The sequence below is a fragment of the Salvelinus fontinalis genome, chromosome 15 (genome assembly GCF_029448725.1).
Source record: "Salvelinus fontinalis isolate EN_2023a chromosome 15, ASM2944872v1, whole genome shotgun sequence".
NCBI lineage: Eukaryota > Metazoa > Chordata > Actinopteri > Salmoniformes > Salmonidae > Salvelinus > Salvelinus fontinalis.
Window position 1 is genome coordinate 13919302 of NC_074679.1, and position 26772 is coordinate 13946073.

At 50.7% G+C, this 26772-nt stretch overlaps 1 protein-coding gene across 5 annotated transcripts in view; it reads left to right on the plus strand.

The window, feature by feature from the left end:
• The window catches only part of LOC129811447 (protein quaking-A), a 125353-nt gene that overhangs the window by 46606 nt on the left and 51975 nt on the right, over nucleotides 1-26772 (plus strand). For all 5 annotated transcript variants that reach the window (XM_055862748.1, XM_055862751.1, XM_055862750.1 and 2 more), the window contains exon 3: nucleotides 26556-26672. In XM_055862748.1, the coding sequence (XP_055718723.1) occupies nucleotides 26556-26672 (117 nt within the window). The remainder of the gene's footprint in view (nucleotides 1-26555; nucleotides 26673-26772) is intronic.

A 26772-nucleotide genomic window follows, 5' to 3' on the forward strand; every position in this document is an offset into this window, starting at 1 on the left:
ATTGAGAAATCCCAGCTGTTTCCGTGCCGTTCAGAGGATACTGTAAAGATAATTATTAGCAGAGGGAATTTTCTCCTCCCGTTCACCTTTCCGGGTGATTTCTCACATTCTACCCCGTGTCGGACTCAAGGCCGGATACGTACTCTGCATCTAAGTCTCAAATTACACTCTTTTTCCTTTTCTATTAGTGCACTGTATAGGGAATAGGATGGCATTTGGGATGCATGGTCTAGCCTAGCGTTTCTAGACTGCACAGTCTAGCCTAGCGTTTCTAGACTGCACAGTCTAGCCTAGCGTTTCTAGACTGCTCCAAACTCCCAAGATGAGGGTTCTGCTTTCCATGTCAACCTATTGAGTTTTTGGCCCCGGACACAGCTGCTGCCACTGAAGATGTCTTTATGAGGCCCCTACCCCCCCTCCCCTTCTCACATTCCCCATTTTCACATCTCCCCCAGTTCCCACACCTGTCCGCTTTTGTCCAAGGAGTGGCAGACTCCTTCTCACCATTTTCCTTCCACTCTTTCATATTCCTCCTCTCATTCTCAGTTTCCTCCTCCCAGTACTAAGTAATTAGATTGTCTTGGTCCTCTGCTGCAGTGCAGCATGTCAATTACACCAAAATAACTTGTCCTGCCAAGACGTCCGTGTTCTAATTCTCTTACCGTAGGACATGCACGCTGAGGTGAGAGAGCTCAGTCGTGTGTGTCTGTGTGTGTGTGTGTGTGGCGAGGTAGTCGTTTGATGATGTCATCGGTGTGGAAACTTCGGAAGTGCGGCATCATTTCACTCAGAGGCGACTGCAGGTGAGGACAGGGTGGGTGACGGTCCATCTGATACACCTCACTCTGGAGACACCTCGCCCTGGAAACGCTTCACTCTGGAAACGCTTCACTCTGGAGACGCCTCGCCCTGGAAACGCTTCACTCTGGACACACCTCGCCCTGGAAACGCTTCACTCTGGAGACACCTCGCCCTGGAAACGATTCACTCTGGACACACCTCGCCCTGGAGACGATTCACTCTGGAGACGACTCGCCCTGGAAACGATTCGCTCTGGACACACCTCGCCCTGGAAACGATTCACTCTGGAGACGACTCGCCCTGGAAACGATTCACTCTGGAGACGACTCGCCCTGGAAACGCTTCACTCTGGAGACACCTCGCCCTGGAAACGCTTCACTCTGGACACACCTCGCCCTGGAAACGCTTCACTCTGGAGACGACTCGCCCTGGAAACGATTCACTCTGGAGACGACTCGCCCTGGAGACGCTTCACTCTGGAGACGCCTCGCCCTGGAAACGCTTCACTCTGGAGACGCCTCGCCCTGGAAACGCTTCACCCTGGAGACGCCTCGCCCTGGAGACGCTTCACTCTGGAGACACCTCGCCCTGGAAACGCTTCACTCTGGACACACCTCGCCCTGGAAACGCTTCACTCTGGACACACCTCGCCCTGGAAACGCTTCAATCTGGACACACCTCGCCCTGGAAACGCTTCACCCTGGACACACCTCGCCCTGGAAACGCTTCACTCTGGAGACGACTCGCCCTGGAAACGATTCACTCTGGAGACGACTCGCCCTGGAGACGCTTCACTCTGGAGACGCCTCGCCCTGGAAACGCTTCACTCTGGAGACGCCTCGCCCTGGAAACGCTTCACCCTGGAGACGCCTCGCCCTGGAGACGCTTCACTCTGGAGACACCTCGCCCTGGAAACGCTTCACTCTGGACACACCTCGCCCTGGAAACGCTTCACTCTGGACACACCTCGCCCTGGAAACGCTTCAATCTGGACACACCTCGCCCTGGAAACGCTTCACCCTGGACACACCTCGCCCTGGAAACGCTTCACTCTGGACACACCTCGCCCTGGAAACGCTTCACTCTGGACACACCTCGCCCTGGAAACGCTTCACTCTGGACACACCTCGCCCTGGAAACGCTTCACTCTGGAGACACCTCGCCCTGGAGACGCTTCACTCTGGACACACCTCGCCCTGGAAACGCTTCACTCTGGACACAACTCGCCCTGTTATCTCTTTCTATGACCTTCAAACACAGTTACTTCCTTCCTTGTTTACTAACACCATGTGATGCCCCCAACACCCCTGGACAGCCCAATAGGACAACCTGTTGGATGTAGGCGGTTGAGCAACTGGTCTGGAAAACAAGGCCAACTGGAAAGGGCTCTTTTTGAAGGAGCCGTTTGTCTCCCCTATATGTCCTCTGGTTGCCATGATGTCCAGCACGGTGTGTGTGTGTGTGTGTTGCCTAAGCGTGCTTTGGATGTGTGTTCATTGATGCATAGAAGTGTCTTGATTGTTGGTATTAATGAGTTGAATGACTAGTTCTTGATTCCATCCAGCATCAGTTGTTGTGATTGAATGATTCAAAACAAGACTGTTGTCATACACCTGCCACCAGGATGTCTAGGATGTCTGATGTTTATTATTGTCTTCAAATAAGCCTATCGGTCCCGTCTCCTACCCCACTAGAACGTGCTGTCTGGTGTGTCCATCCCTAACTTTACTGTTGTCTACCAGGGGTGCTGCTGTTGTCATGTTGTTGATGTTTACATTTTATTAGGTCTCTGCGGTGGCAGCAACCGGAGCCGGTCGGCAAGGAAACAGCTGTTTGATCGGCGTGCTGAGCGAGTGTTCTCTCCCAGTCTTAATTTGCAGGTTATTACTGTGGCTTTTGAAGCAAAATGTCTCCAATTGAGCGTCTCAAATGACTTCCCAGCGTCCCCCCCCACCCCCCTTCAGAAGCGCAATGATACATCAGCAATCGGCATGGGCTGTTGTTTATGCGTTTTGAAGCAGAAGACACCTACTATTTACTCCCTATTGAGCCCCACAGTGGACTCGCCGTAATAACCTTAAAACCTAGTGGTCAAATACGCTCCACTTGAGAGTGCGAAGCTTGCTTGAATGTCTTCGAGTCTGCATCTATGAAGGTCAAGTACAAAATGTAGGAAGTTAACAACCTGGTTTAGATTTAATTTAATGTTGACACAATAAGATGCAACAAACTACTACACGTATGACTGTACCTTACAGGCCAGTACAATAGACTACAGATGGAGAGACACCTAACACCTCATACAATACCAACCAATACTACTCACCTGACATACAGGCCAGTACAATAGACTACAGATGGAGAGACACCTAACACCTCATACAATACCAACCAATACTACTCACCTGACATACAGGCCAGTACAATAGTCTACAGATGGAGAGAAACCTAACGCCTCATACAGTACCAACCAATACTACTCACCCGACATACAGGCCAGTACAATAGACTACAGATGGAGAGACACCTAACGCCTCATACAGTACCAACCAATACTACTCACCCGACATACAGGGTAGGTGTGGACCAGTGCTGATATGGCTGCAGTCTTCTGGTTTGCAGCTGCTCCCGCCATGGCATCAGTCAACAGGTTCAACTTGAGAGTGGAGCATGTGTTAGATAACACCCCCCCCCCCCTCAATTGTTCAGAATAATGACTTAAACGGCTGAACAGCTGTTAGGCAGGAATGTGTGTGTATAAGGTTTTGTTACAGCCCGTACCTGATTACAAATCGTAGCCTATCGCTGTTATTCGGTATGTTGATTATTTCAGTCAGGTGTTAGAGCTGGGCTTAGAGAAAACCCTTCACACACTCCTGCCCTTCAGGACTTTCTGCAATGACCGAAACAGACCAGAGCAGGAGAATAGTGTTCCAGGTTGAAACGGCTGACCTAGTCGAGAGGTGACAAGACTCAGGCACACCCATTGGTTCTGGAATAGAAAAGGTGCAAATCTGTTTTTTGGGAGGGGGGGGGGGCATCAATAACATGACAGTAGTTCTACCTCAAAGATGGTTCCGATAGACATGGAAGCTCTGCTTCTATATCCTAAGCAACTTTGCAGTATTTTGTTTTTGTGTGTGTGTTATTTCGGACATTATTAGCCCACATATTTTTGGGGTGTTATTACATACAGACAGAAATAACTTTTGGATATCAGAGCGGCGGTAACTCACCAGCATTATGATGACCAGCAATACGACTTTCCTGAATTGGATCCTTTGTTCGTACCCCCCTGGGCAACGGAACATATTCCAGAGGCTGCTCCAAGATGCCACCGTCGGAAAAGAGGCCTTCGGAGCGGACTTCTATCCACCATCCACCGCTTTCGAGTATATTACACGCTAATGTTCAGTCTCAGGACAATAAAGTAGACAAGCTCAGGGAGAGGATCTCCTTCCAGAGAGACATCAGGGACTGTACCATACTCTGTCTCACGCAATCATGGCTCTCTCGAGATATACTGTCCCCGTTCCATACGGGCAGCTGGGTTCTCAGTACATCGCAGAAATAAAGAACTTTCTGGGAAGAAGGGCGGTGGTCTATTTTTCATAAGGGAAAGGGGGATTCATAGTCAGTTGTCCAACTGAGGGGTGCGGGGGGCTGCCTTAATCAACATCCACGGTGCCCAGGGAACAGTGGGTTAACTGCCTTGCTCAGGGGCAGAAAGATAGATTTTTATCTTGTCAGCTTGGGGATTCGATCCAGCAACCTTCCGGTTACTGGCCCAATGCTCTTAACCACTAGGCTACCTGCCGCCCATTAACTACTCATGGTGTGATTGCGATAACATGGTGAAACTCGAGTCATTTTGTTCACCTGACCTAGATTACCTCACAATCAAATGCCGACCGTATTACCTCCCAGGAGAATTGTCTTTTGGTTAATGTCACAGCCGTGTATATTCCCCCTTAAGCCGATATTACGGTGGCCCTTAAGGAACTACACTTGACTTTATGAAAACTGGAAACCACATATCCTGAGGCCGCATTTATTGCAGTTGGGGATTTTAACAAAGCAAATTTGAGGAAAACGCTACCGAAGATATAGCAACATATTGACTGTAGTACTCGCTCTGGTAAAGCACTTGATCACCGCTATGCTTACACGGCTCTCCCCCACCCTCCCTTCGGCAAATCAGAGTGGCATTGACTAAAATACAGTAGAATAGAATACAGTATATACATATGAGATTTTATTAGATACTACAGCTCTGTTGGTGCTAGGCACACTAGCCTTTCGCTACACCCGCAATAACATCTGCTAAATTTAAAACTTTAAATGTAAAACTTGCCCAAGACAGTTAACAGAATTGTCCATTTAAAAGAACTTTAGCCAATTTATGAATTACTCAATTTAGCTAACATTAGATTCTTAATTTTGCCTTGATTCGGCAGTCTCGTCCAGATCGGCACGACTCTGGTGAGTGACGTGAAGCATTTTATAGGCATTTGTAGTTCTGCTATAATAGCCACATTAGTAGCTAATTACATTTCATTTTGGGGGGGTAAATACAGGCAAAAATATTGATAAATGTTACCCTTGTCCGACAGAGATGTAGACTTATCAAAATGTCACGCCAGGTTAAGCTTACACGAAACACAGCCCCCTAAAATTCACAATGGATAAAGTGGTGGAAAACCGATTGGAACCACTTCCGTGTTTTGACTGCTCGTTTTTATGGGTAGTATGACTCCTACTGTGGTAGACCATTTGCTATGATTATTTTGGGGATGTCGCTTTCGCTTTAGTCAGTTTTTGTAGATGTTTCTTATGATTTATGCCCCATACGGTGTCGTTGAACATGTTTGTACTGCGGCCACCAAATGTCAGATTCAGCATCATTTTTTGTTGAAATAAACAGTGTTAAATAGCGTTGACGATGGTTTGTGTCTGTTTTGATTTTCCATAGATCGTCTATTTGTGGAGATGACACATTCTCACAACCCCCCCTGCCCCGGCCCCCCCGAGCCCCCTCCTTGTAACAACAGTTTACACTAAACACGTCTTGAAATCTAGTCTGAGATGGCTTTTTACAAATCAAACGTGTCGCAATTCATTTGCATCAATGGAAACCCCACCCGTTCAGCATAAATCAACTGGGGGCTGCAGGGAAAAGCTCTGAGGGAAATAATGCAGAATAGAGTGCCAGTGTCCTATCCAGTTAAAATGGAGATTTGTCTGGGCGTGTCCATGTCCGTCAGTCCATGTGTCGGGAGGGTGTGTTTGCACGGAGTTGATTTACCTCTGTGAGCGCCGCTGCTAGGGACATTTAGAGGCCACGGAGGACACTCGTTTGGCAGGTGGACAAGAAGCCTGCCGCAACACACCTCAGTGGTCTGAGTGTGTGTCTGAGAGAACGCTGCGACAAGTGGGTGTCTTTTATCCATGGTGACCAGGGCGAAGAGAATGAGGGGAAAGGGGAGGGGGAGACAGAAGGAGAGTTGAAAGTTGAGGTAAGTGACTTATGGCAGCCTTGGCCCATCCTGCCTCCATTGGTATGTTTCCATCTCCTGATGATGAGAGGGAGGGGGGAGATGAGATGAGATGAGAGGGAGGGGGGAGACGGTGATAACGGTGGCGTTCACAACACTGCACACCTCTCTGGTGTGCCACTCTCCCCATCACCCGTAATGAGCAGTCAAGGTCACCTCTGCCTTTCTGCTCCATCGTCTTCACTACACACTTCACTACACACTTCACTACACACTTCACTACACTATTCATTTCACTACACACTTCACTTCACTATACATTTCACTACACACTTCACTTCACTATACATTTCACTACACACTTCACTACACTATACATTTCACTACACACTTCACTTCACTATACATTTCACTACACACTTCACTATACATTTCACTACACACTTCACTTCACTATACATTTCACTACACACTTCACTTCACTATTCATTTCACTACACACTTCACTTCACTATACATTTCACTACACACTTCACTACACTATACATTTCACTACACACTTCACTTCACTATTCATTTCACTACACACTTCACTTCACTATACATTTCACTACACACTTCACTACACTATACATTTCACTACACACTTCACTTCACTATACATTTCACTACACACTTCACTTCACTATACATTTCACTACACACTTCACTTCACTATACATTTCACTACACACTTCACTTCACTATACATTTCACTACACACTTCACTATACATTTCACTACACACTTCACTTCACTATACATTTCACTACACACTTCACTTCACTATACATTTCACACTACACTTCACTTCACTATACATTTCACTACACATTTCACTACACATTTCACTACACACTTCACTATACATTTCACTACACACTTCACTTCACTATACATTTCACTACACACTTCACTTCACTATACATTTCACTACACACTTCACTTCACTATACATTTCACTACACACTTCACTACACATTTCACACTATACATTTCACTACACACTTCACTACACATTTCACACTACACATTTCACTACAAACTTTACTACACATTTCACTACACACTTGACTACACATTTCACTACACATTTCACACTTCACTACACACTTTACTACACATTTCACTACACACTTCACTACACATTTCACTACACACTTTACTACACACTTCACTACACATTTCACTACACACTTCACTACACATTTCACTACATACTTCACTACACATTTCACACTTCACTACACATTTCACACTTCACTACATACTTCACTACACATTTCACTACACACTTCACTACACACTTCACTACAACCTGCAGGGGCTAGCTAGTGTGATGGGACAGTCACACTCACCCCCTGTATTCCCCACGTCCCCACCCCCTGTATTCCCCAAATCCCCACCCCCTGTATTCCCCACGTCCCCACCCCCTGTATTCCCCACGTCCCCACCCCCTGTATTCCCCACGTCCCCACCCCCTGTGTTCCCCACGTCCCCACCCCCTGTGTTCCCCACGGCCCCATCCCCTGTGTTCCCCACGTCCCCATCCCCTGTATTCCCCACGTCCCCACCCCCTGTATTCCCCACGTCCCCGCCCCCTGTATTCCCCACGTCCCCGCCCCCTGTATTCCCCACGTCCCCGCCCCCTGTATTCCCCACGTCCCCGCCCCCTGTATTCCACACGTCCCCGCCCCCTGTATTCCCCATGTCCCCGCCCCCTGTATTCCACACGTCCCCGCCCCCTGTATTCCACACGTCCCCGCCCCCTGTATTCCCCACGTCCCGCCCCCTGTATTCCACACGTCCCCGCCCCCTGTATTCCCCACGTCCCCGCCCCTGTATTCCCCACGTCCCCACCCCCTGTATACCCCACGTCCCCACCCCCTGTATTCCCCACGTCCCCACCCCCTGTATTCCCCACGTCCCCACCCCCTGTATTCCCCACGTCCCCACCCCCTGTATTCCCCACGTCCCCACCCCCTGTATTCCCCACGTCCCCACCCCCTGTATTCCCCACGTCCCCACCCCCTGTATTCCCCACGTCCCCACCCCCTGTATTCCCCACGTCCCCACCCCCTGTATTCCCCACGTCCCCACCCCCTGTATTCCCCACGTCCCCACCCCCTGTATTCCCCACGTCCCCACCCCCTGTATTCCCCACGTCCCCACCCCCTGTATTCCCCACGTCCCCACCCCCTGTATTCCCCACGTCCCCACCCCCTGTATTCCCCACGTCCCCACCCCCTGTATTCCCCACGTCCCCACCCCCTGTATTCCCCACGTCCCCACCCCCTGTATTCCCCACGTCCCCACCCCCTGTATTCCCCACGTCCCCACCCCCTGTATTCCCCACGTCAGCACAAATGTTGACTCCCTCTGGTATTTTCTGGAAAGTTTTTGTCCCTCCATCTTTCTGTTTGTCAGATGCAGGGCTGAAGAGCACCACTCCAGCCTCACCTTTTTACTTGGAAGTTTACTTGAAGTGTGACCTTTTCAGTGCCCATCCGTGACTAGTGCTCGTCAAGGGTCAGTGGTAGAAGTGAGAAATGGGACCCGGGGGGGGGGGGGGGAGTGAGCGAGTGGGTGGTAGGCTGTCTGGTGCGCTGGCCTCGGGCCGGGCCAGGCCCTCTACAGAGAAAGTAATTAAGTGAGCCCCCGCGGGGGGGACATGTCATTTTTCAACAGATTGGAACGGATCTCCAAGCCCCCAGAAGTCATTAGGCATGGCTGCGCACCACACTAATGGAACTGGAGATGATATGGGCTGGTAGGGACAGATTGAATAGGTCATTTTATTAAACGGAGCTACAGTTGATAGACATTTCACATGATGAGGATGGTGATGGAGATTGTAGAGGAGGATGTGTGTACTGTACGTAAAGATTATGATCAATCACTGCCCAAAACACGATCCAAGTCTAGGTAGAGTGGGTTAGGTTTTGATGATCAGAGAAGGCCTGATGAAAAGAGACCACGGGGAATTTACATCCTGATTCGCCCCCTTGTCCTCAGTATGTATGGTTCCTGTGGTGTAGACTAGAGAATATGTATGGTTCCTGTGGTGTAGACTAGAGAATATGTATGGTTCCTGTGGTGTAGACTAGAGAATATGTATGGTTCCTGTGGTGTAGACTAGAGAATATGTATGGTTCCTGTGGTGTAGACTAGAGAATATGTATGGTTCCTGTGGTGTAGACTAGAGAATATGTATGGTTCCTGTGGTGTAGACTAGAGAATATGTATGGTTCCTGTGGTGTAGACTAGAGAGAGAATTAATCATAAAAGAAGCAGGTTCTTCCTGAGGCAACAGAGATACAGTGATGGACCTATGGAGAGAGAGTGACTGGGGCAACAGAGACACAGTGATGGACCTATGGAGAGAGAGAGAGACTGGGGCGGCAGAGACACAGTGATGGACCTATGGAGAGAGAGGGGGACTGGGGCGGCAGAGACACAGTGATGGACCTATGGAGAGAGAGAGACTGGGGCAACAGAGACACAGTGATGGACCTATGGAGAGAGAGAGACTGGGGCAACAGAGACACAGTGATGGACCTTTGGAGAGAGAGAGACTGGGGCGGCAGAGACACAGTGATGGACCTCTGGAGAGAGAGAGACTGGGGCAACAGAGACACAGTGATGGACCTATGGAGAGAGAGAGACTGGGGCAACAGAGACACAGTGATGGACCTATGGAGAGAGAGTGACTGGGGCAACAGAGACACAGTGATGGACCTATGGAGAGAGAGGGGGACTGGGGCGGCAGAGACACAGTGATGGACCTATGGAGAGAGAGAGACTGGGGCGGCTGAGACACAGTGATGGACCTATGGAGAGAGAGAGGGGGACTGGGGCGGCAGAGACAGTGATGGACCTATGGAGAGAGAGAGGGGGACTGGGGCGGCAGAGACACAGTGATGGACCTTTGGAGAGAGAGGGACTGGGGCAACAGAGACAGTGATGGACCTTTGGAGAGAGAGAGGGGGACTGGGGCGGCAGAGACAGTGATGGACCTTTGGAGAGAGAGGGGGACTGGGGCAACAGAGACAGTGATGGACCTATGGAGAGAGAGAGAGGGCCTGGGGCAACAGAGACACAGTGATGGACCTTTGGAGAGAGAGGGACTGGGGCGGCAGAGACAGTGATGGACCTATGGAGAGAGAGGGACTGGGGCGGCAGAGACAGTGATGGACCTTTGGAGAGAGAGAGGGGGACTGGGGCGGCAGAGACAGTGATGGACCTTTGGAGAGAGAGAGGGGGACTGGGGCGGCAGAGACACAGTGATGGACCTTTGGAGAGAGAGGGACTGGGGCAACAGAGACAGTGATGGACCTTTGGAGAGAGAGAGGGGGACTGGGGCGGCAGAGACAGTGATGGACCTTTGGAGAGAGAGGGGGACTGGGGCAACAGAGACAGTGATGGACCTATGGAGAGAGAGAGAGGGCCTGGGGCAACAGAGACACAGTGATGGACCTTTGGAGAGAGAGGGACTGGGGCGGCAGAGACAGTGATGGACCTATGGAGAGAGAGGGACTGGGGCGGCAGAGACAGTGATGGACCTTTGGAGAGAGAGAGGGGGACTGGGGCGGCAGAGACAGTGATGGACCTTTGGAGAGAGAGAGGGGGACTGGGGCGGCAGAGACACAGTGATGGACCTCTGGAGAGAGAGAGACTGGGGCGGCAGAGACACAGTGATGGACCTTTGGAGAGAGAGGGACTGGGGCGGCAGAGACACAGTGATGGACCTCTGGAGAGAGAGGGACTGGGGCGGCAGAGACAGTGATGGACCTTTGGAGAGAGAGAGGGGGACTGGGGCGGCAGAGACAGTGATGGACCTTTGGAGAGAGAGAGGGGGACTGGGGCGGCAGAGACACAGTGATGGACCTATGGAGAGAGAGGGACTGGGGCAACAGAGACAGTGATGGACCTATGGAGAGAGAGTGACTGGGGCGGCAGAGACACAGTGATGGACCTATGGAGAGAGAGTGACTGGGGCAACAGAGACAGTGATGGACCTATGGAGAGAGAGAGGGGGACTGGGGCAACAGAGACAGTGATGGACCTATGGAGAGAGAGTGACTGGGGCGGCAGAGACACAGTGGTGGACCTATGGAGAGAGAGTGACTGGGGCGGCTGAGACAGTGATGGACCTATGGAGAGAGAGTGACTGGGGCGGCAGAGACACAGTGATGGACCTATGGAGAGAGAGTGACTGGGGCAACAGAGACAGTGATGGACCTATGGAGAGAGAGAGGGGGACTGGGGCAACAGAGACAGTGATGGACCTATGGAGAGAGAGTGACTGGGGCGGCAGAGACACAGTGGTGGACCTATGGAGAGAGAGTGACTGGGGCGGCAGAGACTCAGGCGCGACAGAGACATGACTCAGGAGTCACTCCTCATCCCGACCACCATCCTAATTGCTATCAGCACAATCATTCACTTACCCTCCCTCGGCCTACACACACACACACACCCCTGATAAGCGCTTTCGCACTCCTAATCTACTTGCCCTTCACCCATGCGCACGCACCCTTCACCCATGCGCACGCACCCTTCACCCATGCGCACGTACCCTTCACCATGCACACGTACCCTTCACCCATGCGCACGCACCCTTCACCCATGCGCACGTACCCTTCACCATGCGCACGTACCCTTCACCATGCGCACGTACCCTTCACCATGCACACGTACCCTTCACCATGCGCACGTACCCTTCACCATGCACACGTACCCTTCACCCATGCGCACGCACCCTTCACCCATGCGCACGTACCCTTCACCCATGCGCACGCACCCTTCACCCATGCGCACGTACCCTTCACCATGCGCACGTACCCTTCACCATGCGCACGTACCCTTCACCATGCACACGTACCCTTCACCATGCGCACGTACCCTTCACCATGCACACGTACCCTTCACCATGCACACGTACCCTTCACCATGCACACGTACCCTTCACCATGCACACGTACCCTTCACCATGCACACGTACCCTTCACCATGCACACGTACCCTTCACCATGCACACGTACCCTTCACCATGCACACGTACCCTTCACCATGCACACGTACCCTTCACCCATGCACACGTACCCTTCACCATGCACACGTACCCTTCACCCATGCGCACGTACCCTTCACCCATGCACACGTACCCTTCACCCATGCACACGTACCCTTCACCCATGCACACGCTCCCTTCACCCGTGCACACGCTCCCTTCACCCATGCACACGTACCCTTCACCCATGCACACGTACCCTTCACCATGCACACGTACCCTTCACCCATGCGCACGTACCCTTCACCCATGCACACGTACCCTTCACCCATGCGCACGCTCCCTTCACCCATGCACACGTACCCTTCACCCATGCGCACGCACCCTTCACCCATGCGCACGTACCCTTCACCATGCGCACGCACCCTTCACCATGCACACGTACCCTTCACCCATGCACACGTACCCTTCACCATGCACACGTACCCTTCACCATGCACACGCACCCTTCACCATGCGCTCGTACCCTTCACCATGCGCTCGTACCCTTCACCCGTGCACACGCACCCTTCACCATGCGCTCGTACCCTTCACCATGCGCTCGTACCCTTCACCCGTGCACACGCACCCTTCACCATGCGCTCGTACCCTTCACCCGTGCACACGTACCCTTCACCATGCGCACGTACCCTTCACCCGTGCACACGCACCCTTCACCATGCGCTCGTACCCTTCACCATGCGCTCGTACCCTTCACCATGCGCACGTACCCTTCACCCGTGCACACGCACCCTTCACCATGCGCACGTACCCTTCACCATGCGCTCGTACCCTTCACCGTGCGCTCGTACCCTTCACCCGTGCACACGTACCCTTCACCATGCGCTCGTACCCTTCACCGTGCGCTCGTACCCTTCACCGTGCGCTCGTACCCTTCACCATGCGCTCGTACCCTTCACCGTGCGCTCGTACCCTTCACCATGCGCTCGTACCCTTCACCATGCGCTCGTACCCTTCACCATGCGCTCGTACCCTTCACCGTGCGCTCGTACCCTTCACCATGCGCTCGTACCCTTCACCATGCGCACGTACCCTTCACCCGTGCACACGCACCCTTCACCCGTGCACACGCACCCTTCACCATGCGCTCGTACCCTTCACCGTGCGCTCGTACCCTTCACCATGCGCTCGTACCCTTCACCATGCGCTCGTACCCTTCACCATGCGCTCGTACCCTTCACCGTGCGCTCGTACCCTTCACCATGCGCTCGTACCCTTCACCATGCGCTCGTACCCTTCACCGTGCGCTCGTACCCTTCACCATGCGCTCGTACCCTTCACCCGTGCGCACGTACCCTTCACCCGTGCACACGCACCCTTCACCATGCGCTCGTACCCTTCACCCGTGCACACGTACCCTTCACCATGCGCACGTACCCTTCACCCGTGCACACGCACCCTTCACCATGCGCTCGTACCCTTCACCCGTGCACACGTACCCTTCACCCGTGCACACGTACCCTTCACCCGTGCACACGCACCCTTCACCATGCGCTCGTACCCTTCACCATGCGCACGTACCCTTCACCCATGCACACGTACCCTTCACCCGTGCACACGCACCCTTCACCATGCGCTCGTACCCTTCACCCGTGCACGCGTACCCTTCACCCGTGCACACGTACCCTTCACCATGCGCTCGTACCCTTCACCATGCGCTCGTACCCTTCACCCGTGCACACGTACCCTTCACCATGCGCACGTACCCTTCACCCGTGCACACGCACCCTTCACCATGCGCTCGTACCCTTCACCCGTGCACACGCACCCTTCACCATGCGCTCGTACCCTTCACCCGTGCACACGTACCCTTCACCATGCGCACGTACCCTTCACCCGTGCACACGCACCCTTCACCATGCGCTCGTACCCTTCACCCGTGCACACGTACCCTTCACCATGCGCACGTACCCTTCACCCGTGCACACGCACCCTTCACCATGCGCTCGTACCCTTCACCCGTGCACACGCACCCTTCACCATGCGCTCGTACCCTTCACCCGTGCACACGCACCCTTCACCATGCGCACGTACCCTTCACCCGTGCACACGCACCCTTCACCATGCGCTCGTACCCTTCACCCGTGCACACGTACCCTTCACCCGTGCACACGTACCCTTCACCATGCGCTCGTACCCTTCACCATGCGCTCGTACCCTTCACCCGTGCACACGTACCCTTCACCATGCGCACGTACCCTTCACCCGTGCACACGCACCCTTCACCATGCGCTCGTACCCTTCACCCGTGCACACGCACCCTTCACCATGCGCTCGTACCCTTCACCCGTGCACACGTACCCTTCACCATGCGCACGTACCCTTCACCCGTGCACACGCACCCTTCACCATGCGCTCGTACCCTTCACCCGTGCACACGTACCCTTCACCATGCGCACGTACCCTTCACCCGTGCACACGCACCCTTCACCATGCGCTCGTACCCTTCACCCGTGCACACGCACCCTTCACCATGCGCTCGTACCCTTCACCCGTGCACACGCACCCTTCACCATGCGCACGTACCCTTCACCCGTGCACACGCACCCTTCACCATGCGCTCGTACCCTTCACCCGTGCACACGTACCCTTCACCCGTGCACACGTACCCTTCACCATGCGCTCGTACCCTTCACCATGCGCTCGTACCCTTCACCCGTGCACACGTACCCTTCACCATGCGCACGTACCCTTCACCCGTGCACACGCACCCTTCACCATGCGCTCGTACCCTTCACCATGCGCACGTGCCCTTCACCCATGCACACGCACCCTTCACCCATGCACACGCACCCTTCACCCATGCACACGTACCCTTCACCCGTGCACACGTACCCTTCACCCGTGCACACGTACCCTTCACCATGCTCACGTACCCTTCACCATGCTCACGTACCCTTCACCATGCGCACGTACCCTTCACCATGCACACGTACCCTTCACCCATGCACACGCACCCTTCACCCATGCACACGCACCCTTCACCCATGCACACGTACCCTTCACCCGTGCACACGTACCCTTCACCCATGCGCACGCACCCTTCACTCACAAATACACCTTTGACTGCCTGTAATACACACTAAAGTCCTACCAGTCCCACATTCGTCTACAGTGTAATATTCCATTGACTGTAAAAGTTTTTGTGTACTGAAAAACGTTTTAAATCTGATCCAAGATGCCTTTTTGTACAGACAGTGTTTTGATTTGTTCCTGTTCAGTTCTGCAAGCATGGTCTGTCAATGTAGTATTATATTACCGCAACTGACACGTCTTATTGTGAATCCTCCTCTCTGACATGTGATTGGGCTGTAATGTCTACACGCTCTGCTCTGTGGCATATTGGGATTTCTCCCCCACTTGTGCATATTAGAGTCCATGAACTCTGACCTCTGCACCAAGCTGATCCTCTATTTTCCTCCACCCACCAACACCTTTGCATGTCAGCCCACTTCCTCCGCTGCAACCCCAAATAAACCCCCCAAGCAAAATTATCAAAGGCAACCAGATTAGGCGCTAAATGCTGGGATGTGCTTAGAAGCAAGCATTGAAGTCTTCCCTTGAGCTTTGATGTGAAAATGTCAAGTCTAGAATTAAGTCTCAATTCCTCCCTCTCCTCTCATCCCACCACCCCTCTCCATCCCACCACCCCTCTCCATCCCACCACCCCTCTCCATCCCACCACCCCTCTCCATTCCATCCCACCACCCCTCTCCATCCCACCACCCCTCTCCATCCCACCACCCCTCTCCATCCCACCACCCCTCTCCATCCCACCACCCCTCTCCATCCCACCACCCCCCTCCATCCCACCACCCCTCTCCATCCCACCACCCCTCTCCATTCCATCCCACCACCCCTCTCCATCCCACCACCCCTCTCCATTCCATCCCACCACCCCTCTCCATCCCACCACCCCTCTCCATCCCACCACCCCTCTCCATTCCATCCCACCACCCCTCTCCATCCCACCACCCCTCTCCATCCCACCACCCCTCTCCATCCCACCACCCCTCTCCATTCCACCACCCCTCTCCATCCCACCACCCCTCTCCATCCCACCACCCCTCTCCATCCCACCACCCCTCTCCATCCCACCACCCCTCTCCATCCCACCACCCCTCTCCATCCCACCACCCCTCTCCATCCCACCACCCCTCTCCATCCCACCACCCCTCTCCATCCCACCACCCCTCTCCATCCCACCACCCCTCTCCATCCCACCACCCCTCTCCATCCCACCACCCCTCTCCATCCCACCACCCCTCTCCATCCCACCACCCCTCTCCATCCCACCACCCCTCTCCATCCCACCACCCCTCTCCATCCCACCACCCCTCTCCATCCCACCACCCCTCTCCATCCCACCACCCCTCTCCATTCCACCACCCCTCTCCATCCCACCACCCCTCTCCATCCCACCACCCCTCTCCATCCCACCACCCCTCTCCATCCCACCACCCCCCTCCATCCCACCACCCCTCTCCTCCCTACACAATTTTTCTTATTTTAAAGGTATCCCACCTCCTATCCCTACCTCCTGTCCTACCTCCTATCCCTACCTCCTATCCCTACCTCCTATCCCTACCTCCTATCCCTACCTCCTGTCCCTACCTCCTGTTCCTACTCCTATCCCTACCTCCTATCCCCACCTCCTATCCCCACCTCCTGTCCCTACCTCCTATCCCTACCTCCTGTCCCTACCTCCTATCCCTACCTCCTGTCCCTACCGCCTGTCCCTACCTCCTATCCCCACCTCTTATCCCTACCTCCTATCCTACCTCCTATCCTACCTCCTATCCTACCTCCTATCCCTACCTCCTATCCCTACCTCCTATCTCACCTCCTATCTCACCTCCTATCCTACCTCCTATCCCTACCTCCTATCCCCACCTCCTACCCCTACCTCCTACCCCTACCTCCTATCCCTACCTCCTATCCCTACCTCCTATCCCCACCTCCTACCCCTACCTCCTACCCCTACCTCCTATCCCTACCTCCTATCCCTACCTCCTATCCCTACCTCCTATCCCTACCTCCTGTCCCTACTCATGTCCCTACCTCATGTCCCTACCTCATATCCCTACCTCCTGTCCCTACCTCCTGTCCCTACCTCCTGTCCCTACCTCCTGTCCCTACCTCCTGTCCCTACCTCCTGTCCCTACCTCCTGTCCCTACCTCCTGTCCCTACTCCTATCCCTACCTCATGTCCCTACCTCCTGTCCCTACCTCCTGTCCCTACCTCCTGTCCCTACCTCCTGTCCCTACCTCCTATCCCTACCTCCTGTCCCTACCTCCTATCCTACCTCCTATCCTACCTCCTGTCCCTACCTCCTGTCCCTACCTCCTGTCCCTACCTCCTGTCCCTACCTCCTGTCCCTACCTCCTGTCCCTACCTCCTGTCCCTACCTCCTGTCCCTACCTCCTGTCCCTACCTCCTGTCCCTACCTCCTATCTCTACCTCCTGTCCCTATCTTCCGTCCCTACCTCCCGTCCCTACCTCCCGTCCCTACCTCCCGTCCCTACCTCCCGTCCCTACCTCCCGTCCCTACCTCCCGTCCCTACCTCCCATCCCTACCTCCTATCTCTACCTCCTGTCCCACCTTAGTCCCCCTAGCATAGGGTTGTGTTAATTACCATGGAAAACTAAAGAGTTTATTGGATAGTACTTCACTGTTTTTAGAGATCAGCCCTGGTTGAGTCAGCCTGGTGTAAGGTGCCCAGGTTAGAGAACGAGATCAGCCCTGGTTGTGTCAGCCTGGTGTAAGATGTGCCCAGGGCCCAGGTTAGAGAATGAGATCAGCCCTGGTTGTGACAGCCTGGTGAAAGATATGCCCAGGGCCCAGGTTAGAGAATGAGATCAGCCCTGGTTGTGACAGCCTGGTGTAAGATGTGCCCAGGGCCCAGGTTAGAGAATGAGATCAGCCCTGGTTGTGACAGCCTGGTGTAAGATGTGCCCAGGGCCCAGGTTAGAGAATGAGATCAGCCCTGGTTGTGACAGCCTGGGGAAAGATATGCCCAGGTTAGAGATCGAGATCAGCCCTGGTTGAGTCAGCCTGATGTAAGATGTGCCCAGGTTAGAGAACGAGATCAGGCCTGGTTCTGTCAGCCTGGTGTAAGATGTGCCCACAGCCCAGGTTAGAGAATGAGATCAGCCCTGGTTGTGTCAGCCTGGTGTAAGATGTGCCCAAGTTAGAGAATGAGATCAGGCCTGGTTCTGTCAGCCTGGTGTAAGATGTGCCCAGGTTAGAGAACAAGATCAGGCCTGGTTGTGTCAGCCTGGTGTAAGATGTGCCCAGGGCCCAGGTTAGAGAATGAGATCAGCCCTGGTTGAGTCAGCCTGGTGTAAGATGTGCCCAGGTTAGAGAACAAGATCAGGCCTGGTTGAGTCAGCCTGGTGTAAGATGTGCCCAGGTTAGAGAACGAGATCAGCCCTGGTTGAGTCAGCCTTGTGTAAGATGTGCCCAGGTTAGAGAATGAGATCAGCCCTGGTTGTGTCAGCCTGGTGTAAGATGTGCCCAGGGCTCAGGTTAGAGAACAGGGCTGACGGGCCCAGACACTGCATTACTTGGACGTTAATTAGTGATGGGCAGGGGCATCGCAATTCTCCAATATCTCACTCTCTGTCTGTCTGTCTGTCTCTCTCTGTCTGTCTCTCTCTGTGTCTGTCTGTGGGGGAGCTTTATTGGCATGGGAAACAAGTGTTTGCCAAGGCAAAGGAAAAAAATAAACTGCAACAAAAACAAAGCGAATTAAACGAAGACCAAAACACAGACATTAACAGTAAACGAAGACCAAAACACAGACATTAACATTTACATTTACATTTAAGTCATTTAGCAGACGCTCTTATCCAGAGCGACTTACAAATTGGTGCATTCACCTTATGACATCCAGTGGAACAGCCACTTTACAATAAGAGCGTCTGCTAAATGACTTAAATGTAAATGTAAATGTAAATCTTTTAAGGGGGGGGGGGGGGGGGGGGGGGGGGGTCAGAAGGATTGCTTTATCCTATCCTATCCTATTAACAGTAAACATGACCAAAACACAGACATTAACAGTAAACATGACCAAAACACAGACATTAACAGTAAACATGACCAAAACACAGACATTAGCAGTAAACATGACCAAAACACAGACATTAGCAGTAAACATGACCAAAACACAGACATTAACAGTAAACATGACCAAAACACAGACATTAACAGTAAACATGACCAAAACACAGACATTAACAGTAAACATGACCAAAACACAGACATTAGCAGTAAACATGACCAAAACACAGACATTAGCAGTAAACATGACCAAAACACAGACATTAACAGTAAACATGACCAAAACACAGACATTAACAGTAAACATGACCAAAACACAGACATTAACAGTAAACATGACCAAAACACAGACATTAACAGTAAACATGACCAAAACACAGACATTAACAGTAAACATGACCAAAACACAGACATTAACAGTAAACATGACCAAAACACAGACATTAACAGTAAACATGACGAAAACACAGACATTAACAGTAAACATGACCAAAACACAGACATTAACAGTAAACATGACCAAAACACAGACATTAACAGTAAACATTACACACATATTCTTTGTGGATCTGTGTAATCTGAGAGAAATATGTGTCTCTAATATGGTCATACATTTGGCAGGAGGTTAGGAATTGCAGCTCAGTTTCCACCTCTTTTTGTGGGCAGTCTGCACATAGCTTGTCTTCTCTCTCTGCTTACGCCGGCCTCTCTCAATAGCAAGGCTATGCTCACTGAGTCTCTACATACAGTAGTCAAGGATTTTCTTCATTTTGGGTCAGTCACAGTGGTCACAGTGACTCTGACTCTTCTCCGGGTTTATCTCTCTGTAGGTGATGGATTTGTTATGGACGGTTTGGGCATCACTTTCCTTTAGGTGATTGTAGGATCTAACCGGTCTTTTCTGGATTCTGCTCAGCATATTATTATGTGTTGTATACTGACTGTATGTTTTCCAGAATTCTGCATACTATCTCAATTGGGTGTTTGTCCCATTTTGGTTATTATTGGTTGGTGAGTGGAACCCAGACCTCACAGCCAGGAAATGGGTTCTAGAACAGATTGGCGTATTTTTTCTGTTGCCAGTTCCTAATTGTGGGATGTCAATTTTTGTATTTAATTGACGGCATAGAAGGCCCTTCTTGCCTTGTCCTCTCCGCTCCAGTCTGCTGGGGAATAAGGTGGTTGTGGGGGGACTGTGCATAGCAAAGATGAGGAAAACGGTAGTAATGACTGAATGCTAAAAACCAAACTGTCACCTGGGAGACGGTGTGTAGTAAGGGAGAAGCTTTGTGATATTATGGTGAACCATAATGCAAAATATGCTGCTTTCAAAGCTGATTGCCACCAAAACTTTATTCATTCACGGAATCTCTCTCACGTCTCTCCCAAAGATGCTCTGTTACCTCTGCGAACTGACTCCTGTCTGCACCCCTTTTGCCTCGTAATGACATCATTACTAGCTAGAGACAGCACACACTTTTATAAAAGCTACTTCTATGCAAATGTTGTTGATCAATACAATAAAATAACCCCCCCCCCAAAATACTAATCTGTAGCCCTGTGAAATCTGCCAAAACAAGCTGGATAACTCGATGTATGAACACACTCGTATTGAATATGCATCCATCTCCCCTGGCCCAGGCTACATCCTGATTTACCCAGTTTGTTAACAGAGATTGTCCTTTCAAATAAATCATTACCATTATGTAGTTTGATTGGTGAAAAGTGTAATTGATTGATTAATGCATACATGGCTATCTCTGAAAACTGGATGTGTAATGTAATGCTGTTGAACTCAAAAGACACACACCGATTGAACAGACCAGTAACTGTGTTTGTCTGGATCAGGTGTGCTTTGGAGGTCACTTCTGCTGGGTGGAGTTTTCCAGTCAGCCAATCATGTCTCAGAGAGATGTCTACAGCGCATGGGCATACGTTGTAATCATGTTCTGCATATGTAAATATGTTACAATAGACCACATACTCTCGTCTCCCCTGGTAAGAGGATCGAGCCGATATGTGAGCTGTGGCATAATAGCCCAGGGTGCCTGAACGATTGGTGGGAAATATGTCACCACTCAGTGCGGTGCCTGAGGTAGACACATTTCCTGTTGCACTCACGTCTTACTGTATGAAAAAGGAAGTGTTGCTCATTTACAATTCTCTAGTGACAACTCGATTTTCATATTCTTTGTGCTTATCCCTGCTAAGCCCCCCCAATACACTCGGAGACCCTTTGCCATGATCTAATTTCCGCTTCCTTTCCCATCCAGAGCTGCGGTTGAGGCAGACAAACATGTGCACATTGTATACTTCCTTAAAGCCTTGGTAACCCACCTGCTCCCCGCCTCGGAGCCAAACTTCAGAGTGAAGAGCGGAGTGTCGACAAGGAGTTTCTCTCAGTGCCCCCGGGCTGGCCCCCCTCCGCCTGCCGAGTGCCGATAACAGGGTGTAAACAAAGCCCCTTTAATGTCACTAAGCCTCCTTCCTGGGAGGCCCTCTGAAGTAGGGGCCGGGGCAGGGCGGATGGAGGTGGAGGGTGCGGCTGTGTGCGTGTCGATTCGCAAGGGTTTGAGGAAACTGAGATAAAAGTTGGGGAGAGAAAACTGGCCGCGAAAAGGTCCCAGTGTCTCTAATCTCCTAATGCCTTAAATGAGGAAAGGGTATTGGTTGCTCAGAGAACGCGCCTCCGCCGAGAGAGTCGGCGGAGAGTTCTTGTCGAGTTTGCAAAATAAATAAATCGTTTATGCATGCATTTCATTTAACAGATAAAGAACGAGACGGATGAGTTTGGGTCAGAACAGAGGTGGCGGAATGGGGATTCATATCCTGAATTTGTAATTTGTACAGTCAGTGCTGGTTATGTTAAAGCACTTTCTCTCCGGTGAATCAGAATGGATGCTGATTATATGGTTGGTTAGCCAGCCTGGCTGTTGAAGCTGCTCATATTCACCATGCTGTAACTAGATGGGCATAGTCTATTTCTAGTACTGCCCTGTGGCCATAGCTACCCGTTATCAGCCATGTTTGATTGTTGAAATGGCAGAATTGTGACAGACATGCACACACACTCAAAAACAAGCTGTCTTTTATAGAGATTCCTTGCACGTCACTAGACTTACTCCAGTTAAGTGACTCTTTCTACCGAGATCTTCATGTGTCGGGAGTTCCTGGCAAGTCTACCTGTCCTCTGAAAGCTCCAACATGTTTGGCTTTGTATTGTTTTATACATGCCAATGGTTTGGTGGTTGGTGGTTCTCCTTTTAACTGGCATCAGCACCTTCACTGCAGGATAAAGACCTAATCTAGTGTTTGCTACAGGTTAGAGATTATCTGGGACACGGAGAACAATAAGGGGTGATGAGAGAGGGTTCTGTTGCAGGTTAGAGATTATCTGGGACACGGAGAACAATAAGGGGTGATGAGAGAGGGTTCTGTTGCGGGTTAGAGATTATCTGGGACACAGAGAACAATAAGGGGTGATGAGAAAGAGGGTTCTGTTGCAACTTCACATGGGGACAGTTCTTACTTCTGTTAAATTGGCAGTTTGAAATCAAATCCCCCGTTCATCAAAGCGTTGCTTTTTCCTCTCTTCTGTTGAATGCTTTGTTGGGGCTGGTATTACTGTCCCGGATGTTTAATGTGGCGCTGCGTTGGCTGACATTTTGAGCCGCGTGGATTTCTCCTGGAGTAGAGAGCGTGTTGACGGCTCAGCCAGACATCGCCAAACATGGCTGCCGCCCACTCCCCTCTTAAAAATAGATATATCCCCCCAGTCCCTTCACGACCCTATGTCCTTGAACCACTCCTATCACCACCCATATCATGCATGTCAAAGGCAGAGTATTTAAAGCCATTGGAAAAACTGCCTCAACTTTGGGAGAAGGGACATTGCCGCCCCCCAAGCCCCCCCCCCCCCCCCCCCCCCCCCCCCCCGCTATCCTGCCCCTTCTGGCAGTAATTACTGTCTTGTTCCAGTATTCAAATGAGCAATTTCCCTACTTTCCTGCAAGCCCCTGCTCTGTCATGTACAATCAGCATCAACATATTCATGGCCAGGGAGAATTCACTTCTCTTTCTTATCTGCCTGAGAGCAGTTGCACAGAGATATTTTATTATTTATGTCCATATCAGTATAGGAACTCCTTTCATAACCAAGACTCTCCTCAGATGCGGATTACAGATGCTAGTGTAGGTCTTCTCTGGCTGTATCTTGACATCAACATATAGCCGGGTAATTGGCTGGCAATTTCTAGTATTCCACACAAGCATTAATTGTGCCACCTGCTGGGGTTGGATTAACACTGAGTATATCTGACCTTAAATACCCATATATCCATGCTGACAGATGGTGTGAAGTATTATCTTACCTCAGAGATATTAGCTCTGGCCAGTTGAGCTATTTCTTTATCTTATGACGGTGAGTAAGGTTGCTAGCTAGCTGTAGAGGTTATGCTTCACCCAGACACCTTGCCCCTGTCGCCTTCAAGTGTCTCAGCTCTTGCTTGGAATGTCAGACTGCTGGCCGATGGAGGAATCCCCATGGCTGACCATGGGTAGATACTGTGTCTGGGAGCTGGGTCCTCTTGTCTCGTCTGCTGCTTCCACTGTGATGGAGACTGACAGTTTGCTCCTCCTCTGCCTAAAATGCTTGCTAGATACGCTACTGTGTGGCCAAAGACAGGACAGGAGGACACGTTGGGGGCCAATGCCTTGCCATCACACCACCCCCTCACCACTGTAGTGACCTGAGTTCACCAAACAGACGTTGGCCTAGCCTGCCCTCTTGTCTACCCGAACTCCATAGTAACAGTAACGTCATCCACAGGGAAACGGAAGGGCCTGGAACTCTTACACGTCACCTTCTCAGCTCGGCACTCTGTTTTACCATTCAACCACCCTTCCCTTCCCTCTTTCACCATTCTTATGTTTTTATTTTGCCGAAAAATGTTGGATTATTTCGACATCCCCCCCACCGTAGTTCCCTATAGTTTCATTTATATTTTCCCCTCAAGAAAACAAATCATTTTTTCCAGCTTGTATTCTGGTGATCCTGGTCTCAGTCCGGTGCCGTAATATTGGCTTGGCAGCAGGTTGCACTGCTGGGAACACCAGGGACTCGTACAAATGCACTTGAAATCATTTTGTTTTTTTATTAGGCCAGGAAAAATAATCTTAATCTCACATGTTCACCTGTTGTCTGGAATCTGCTGTCATGGCAGCAATGAGCCGATATCATGTGTCCCATGGAATGAAAGCTGAGGGATCAACAAAATGAAACAAACCACACCAGGAGACCAGTTTTGATTTCTGGGGTAAAAATATATTGGAGGGTATAGTTGCCCATTAATTTCAATTGCACACCTCAAGAGACTGGTGTCTGGCTAGTGGTGCTTTTGTGCTGCATGCACGATAGTAATCACCAGCGGTTAACCTCTCTGGGATATGTGGGACGCTAGTGTCCCAACTGTCCAACATCCAGTGAAAATGCAGAGCGCGAAATTAAAATAAATTACTATAAAATTTACATTTTCATGAAATCACACATGCAATACACCAAATTAAAGCTACACTTGTTGTGAGTCCAGCCAACGTGTCAGATTTCAAAAAGGCTTTACGGCGAAAGCAAACGATGCTATTATCTGAGGACAGCACCCCATCAAACAAACACAGACAATCATATTTCAATCCTCCAGGCGCGACATAAAACGCAGAAATAAATATATAATTTATGCCTTACCTTTGACGAGCTTCTGTTGTTGGCACTCCAATATTTCCCATAAACATCACAAATGGTCCTTTTGTTCAATTAATTCCATCGATATATTTCCAAAATGTTAATTAATTTGGCGCGTTTGATCCAGAAAAACACCGGTTCCAACTCGCGCAACATGACTACAACATTTCTCATAAGTTACCTGTAAGCTTTGTCCAAACATTTCAAACTACTTTCCTAATACAACTTTAGGTATTTTTTTACGTAAATAATCGATCAAATTTAAAACTGGATTAACTGTGTTCAATACCGGAGGAAAACGAAGTGGGGTGTGCTTTTCAGGTCACGCACCTCTATCAAAGAGTACACATCTCTCTACCCTCGTTATGAACAGTGCTACTTCTTCATTTCTCAAAGGAAAAACCTCAACCAATTTCTAAAGACTGTTGACATCCAGTGGAAGCGATGGGAACTGCAAGAACGTCCCTTAGAAATCTGAAAACCCATTGGAAAGAGGGTGACCTCAAAACAAAAAATTCTGAATGGTTTGTCCTTGGGGTTTCGCATGCCAAATCAGTTCTGTTATACTCACAGACATCATTCAACAGTTTTAGAAACTTCAGAGTGTTTTCTATCCAAATCTACTAATAATATGCATATCCTAGGATCTGGGCCTGAGTAGCAGGCAGTTTACTTTGGACACGCTTTTCATCCGGACGTGAAAATGTTGTCCCCTATCCCAAAGAAGTTATTAATACGAACCACCATGATATCATTCTGCCAGGTAAGCCTACTTTGCAGTTTACATTTTAATTGGGAAGGTTTTATGGGAAAGCTTTTAGAAGTGACTGTTTCGGCATCGCCAACTGGCTACACAAAGTGGTAGATAAAGGCGTTCCCATGCCGTAACTTCAGAAGGTTTCAAGAAATACCAATAACTGTTACGTTCTTTACATGTGGGCTCAGGAACTGAAGAAAAAAAAAACTGTTCCCAAATGCTCAGTGTGACCAACCGCCAACAGGCTTGTAAAATATTTACATTTTAATTATTTAGCAGACTTGTAGTAGTGAGAGCATACATTTTCGTACCGGTCCCCCGTGGGAATGGAACCCACAACCCAGGCATTGCGAGCACCATGCTCTACCAACTGAGCCAATGACAAAATGAATCCGCGGGTGTTCATTTCAGGCCCTGATCATGTGATTAAGATAAGTAGGCTATCACAGGACAATAATTCATCGTGTGCAAGTAGTTGCATATTTCATTTTCATTGTGGCCTGATTATCTACACTGCGGTCTGAATGTGAAATACTCTTTTTACCCAGAATAATAATGTTTGATTCCCTATCTCCCTGTCTCTCTGTAGTATAACTTTGTGGGCAGAATCCTGGGGCCTCGTGGACTCACCGCCAAGCAGCTGGAAGCAGAAACTGGATGTAAAATCATGGTGCGAGGCAAGAGCTCCATGAGGGACAGAAAGAAGGTGAGCTCATTGGTTTATTTTCTCTTTCAACCCCCGCTGCTTTTTCACAAAATTTTTCACAAAAAAAGCCTCTGGTTTAAGACCCACTTCTAATTGCCTC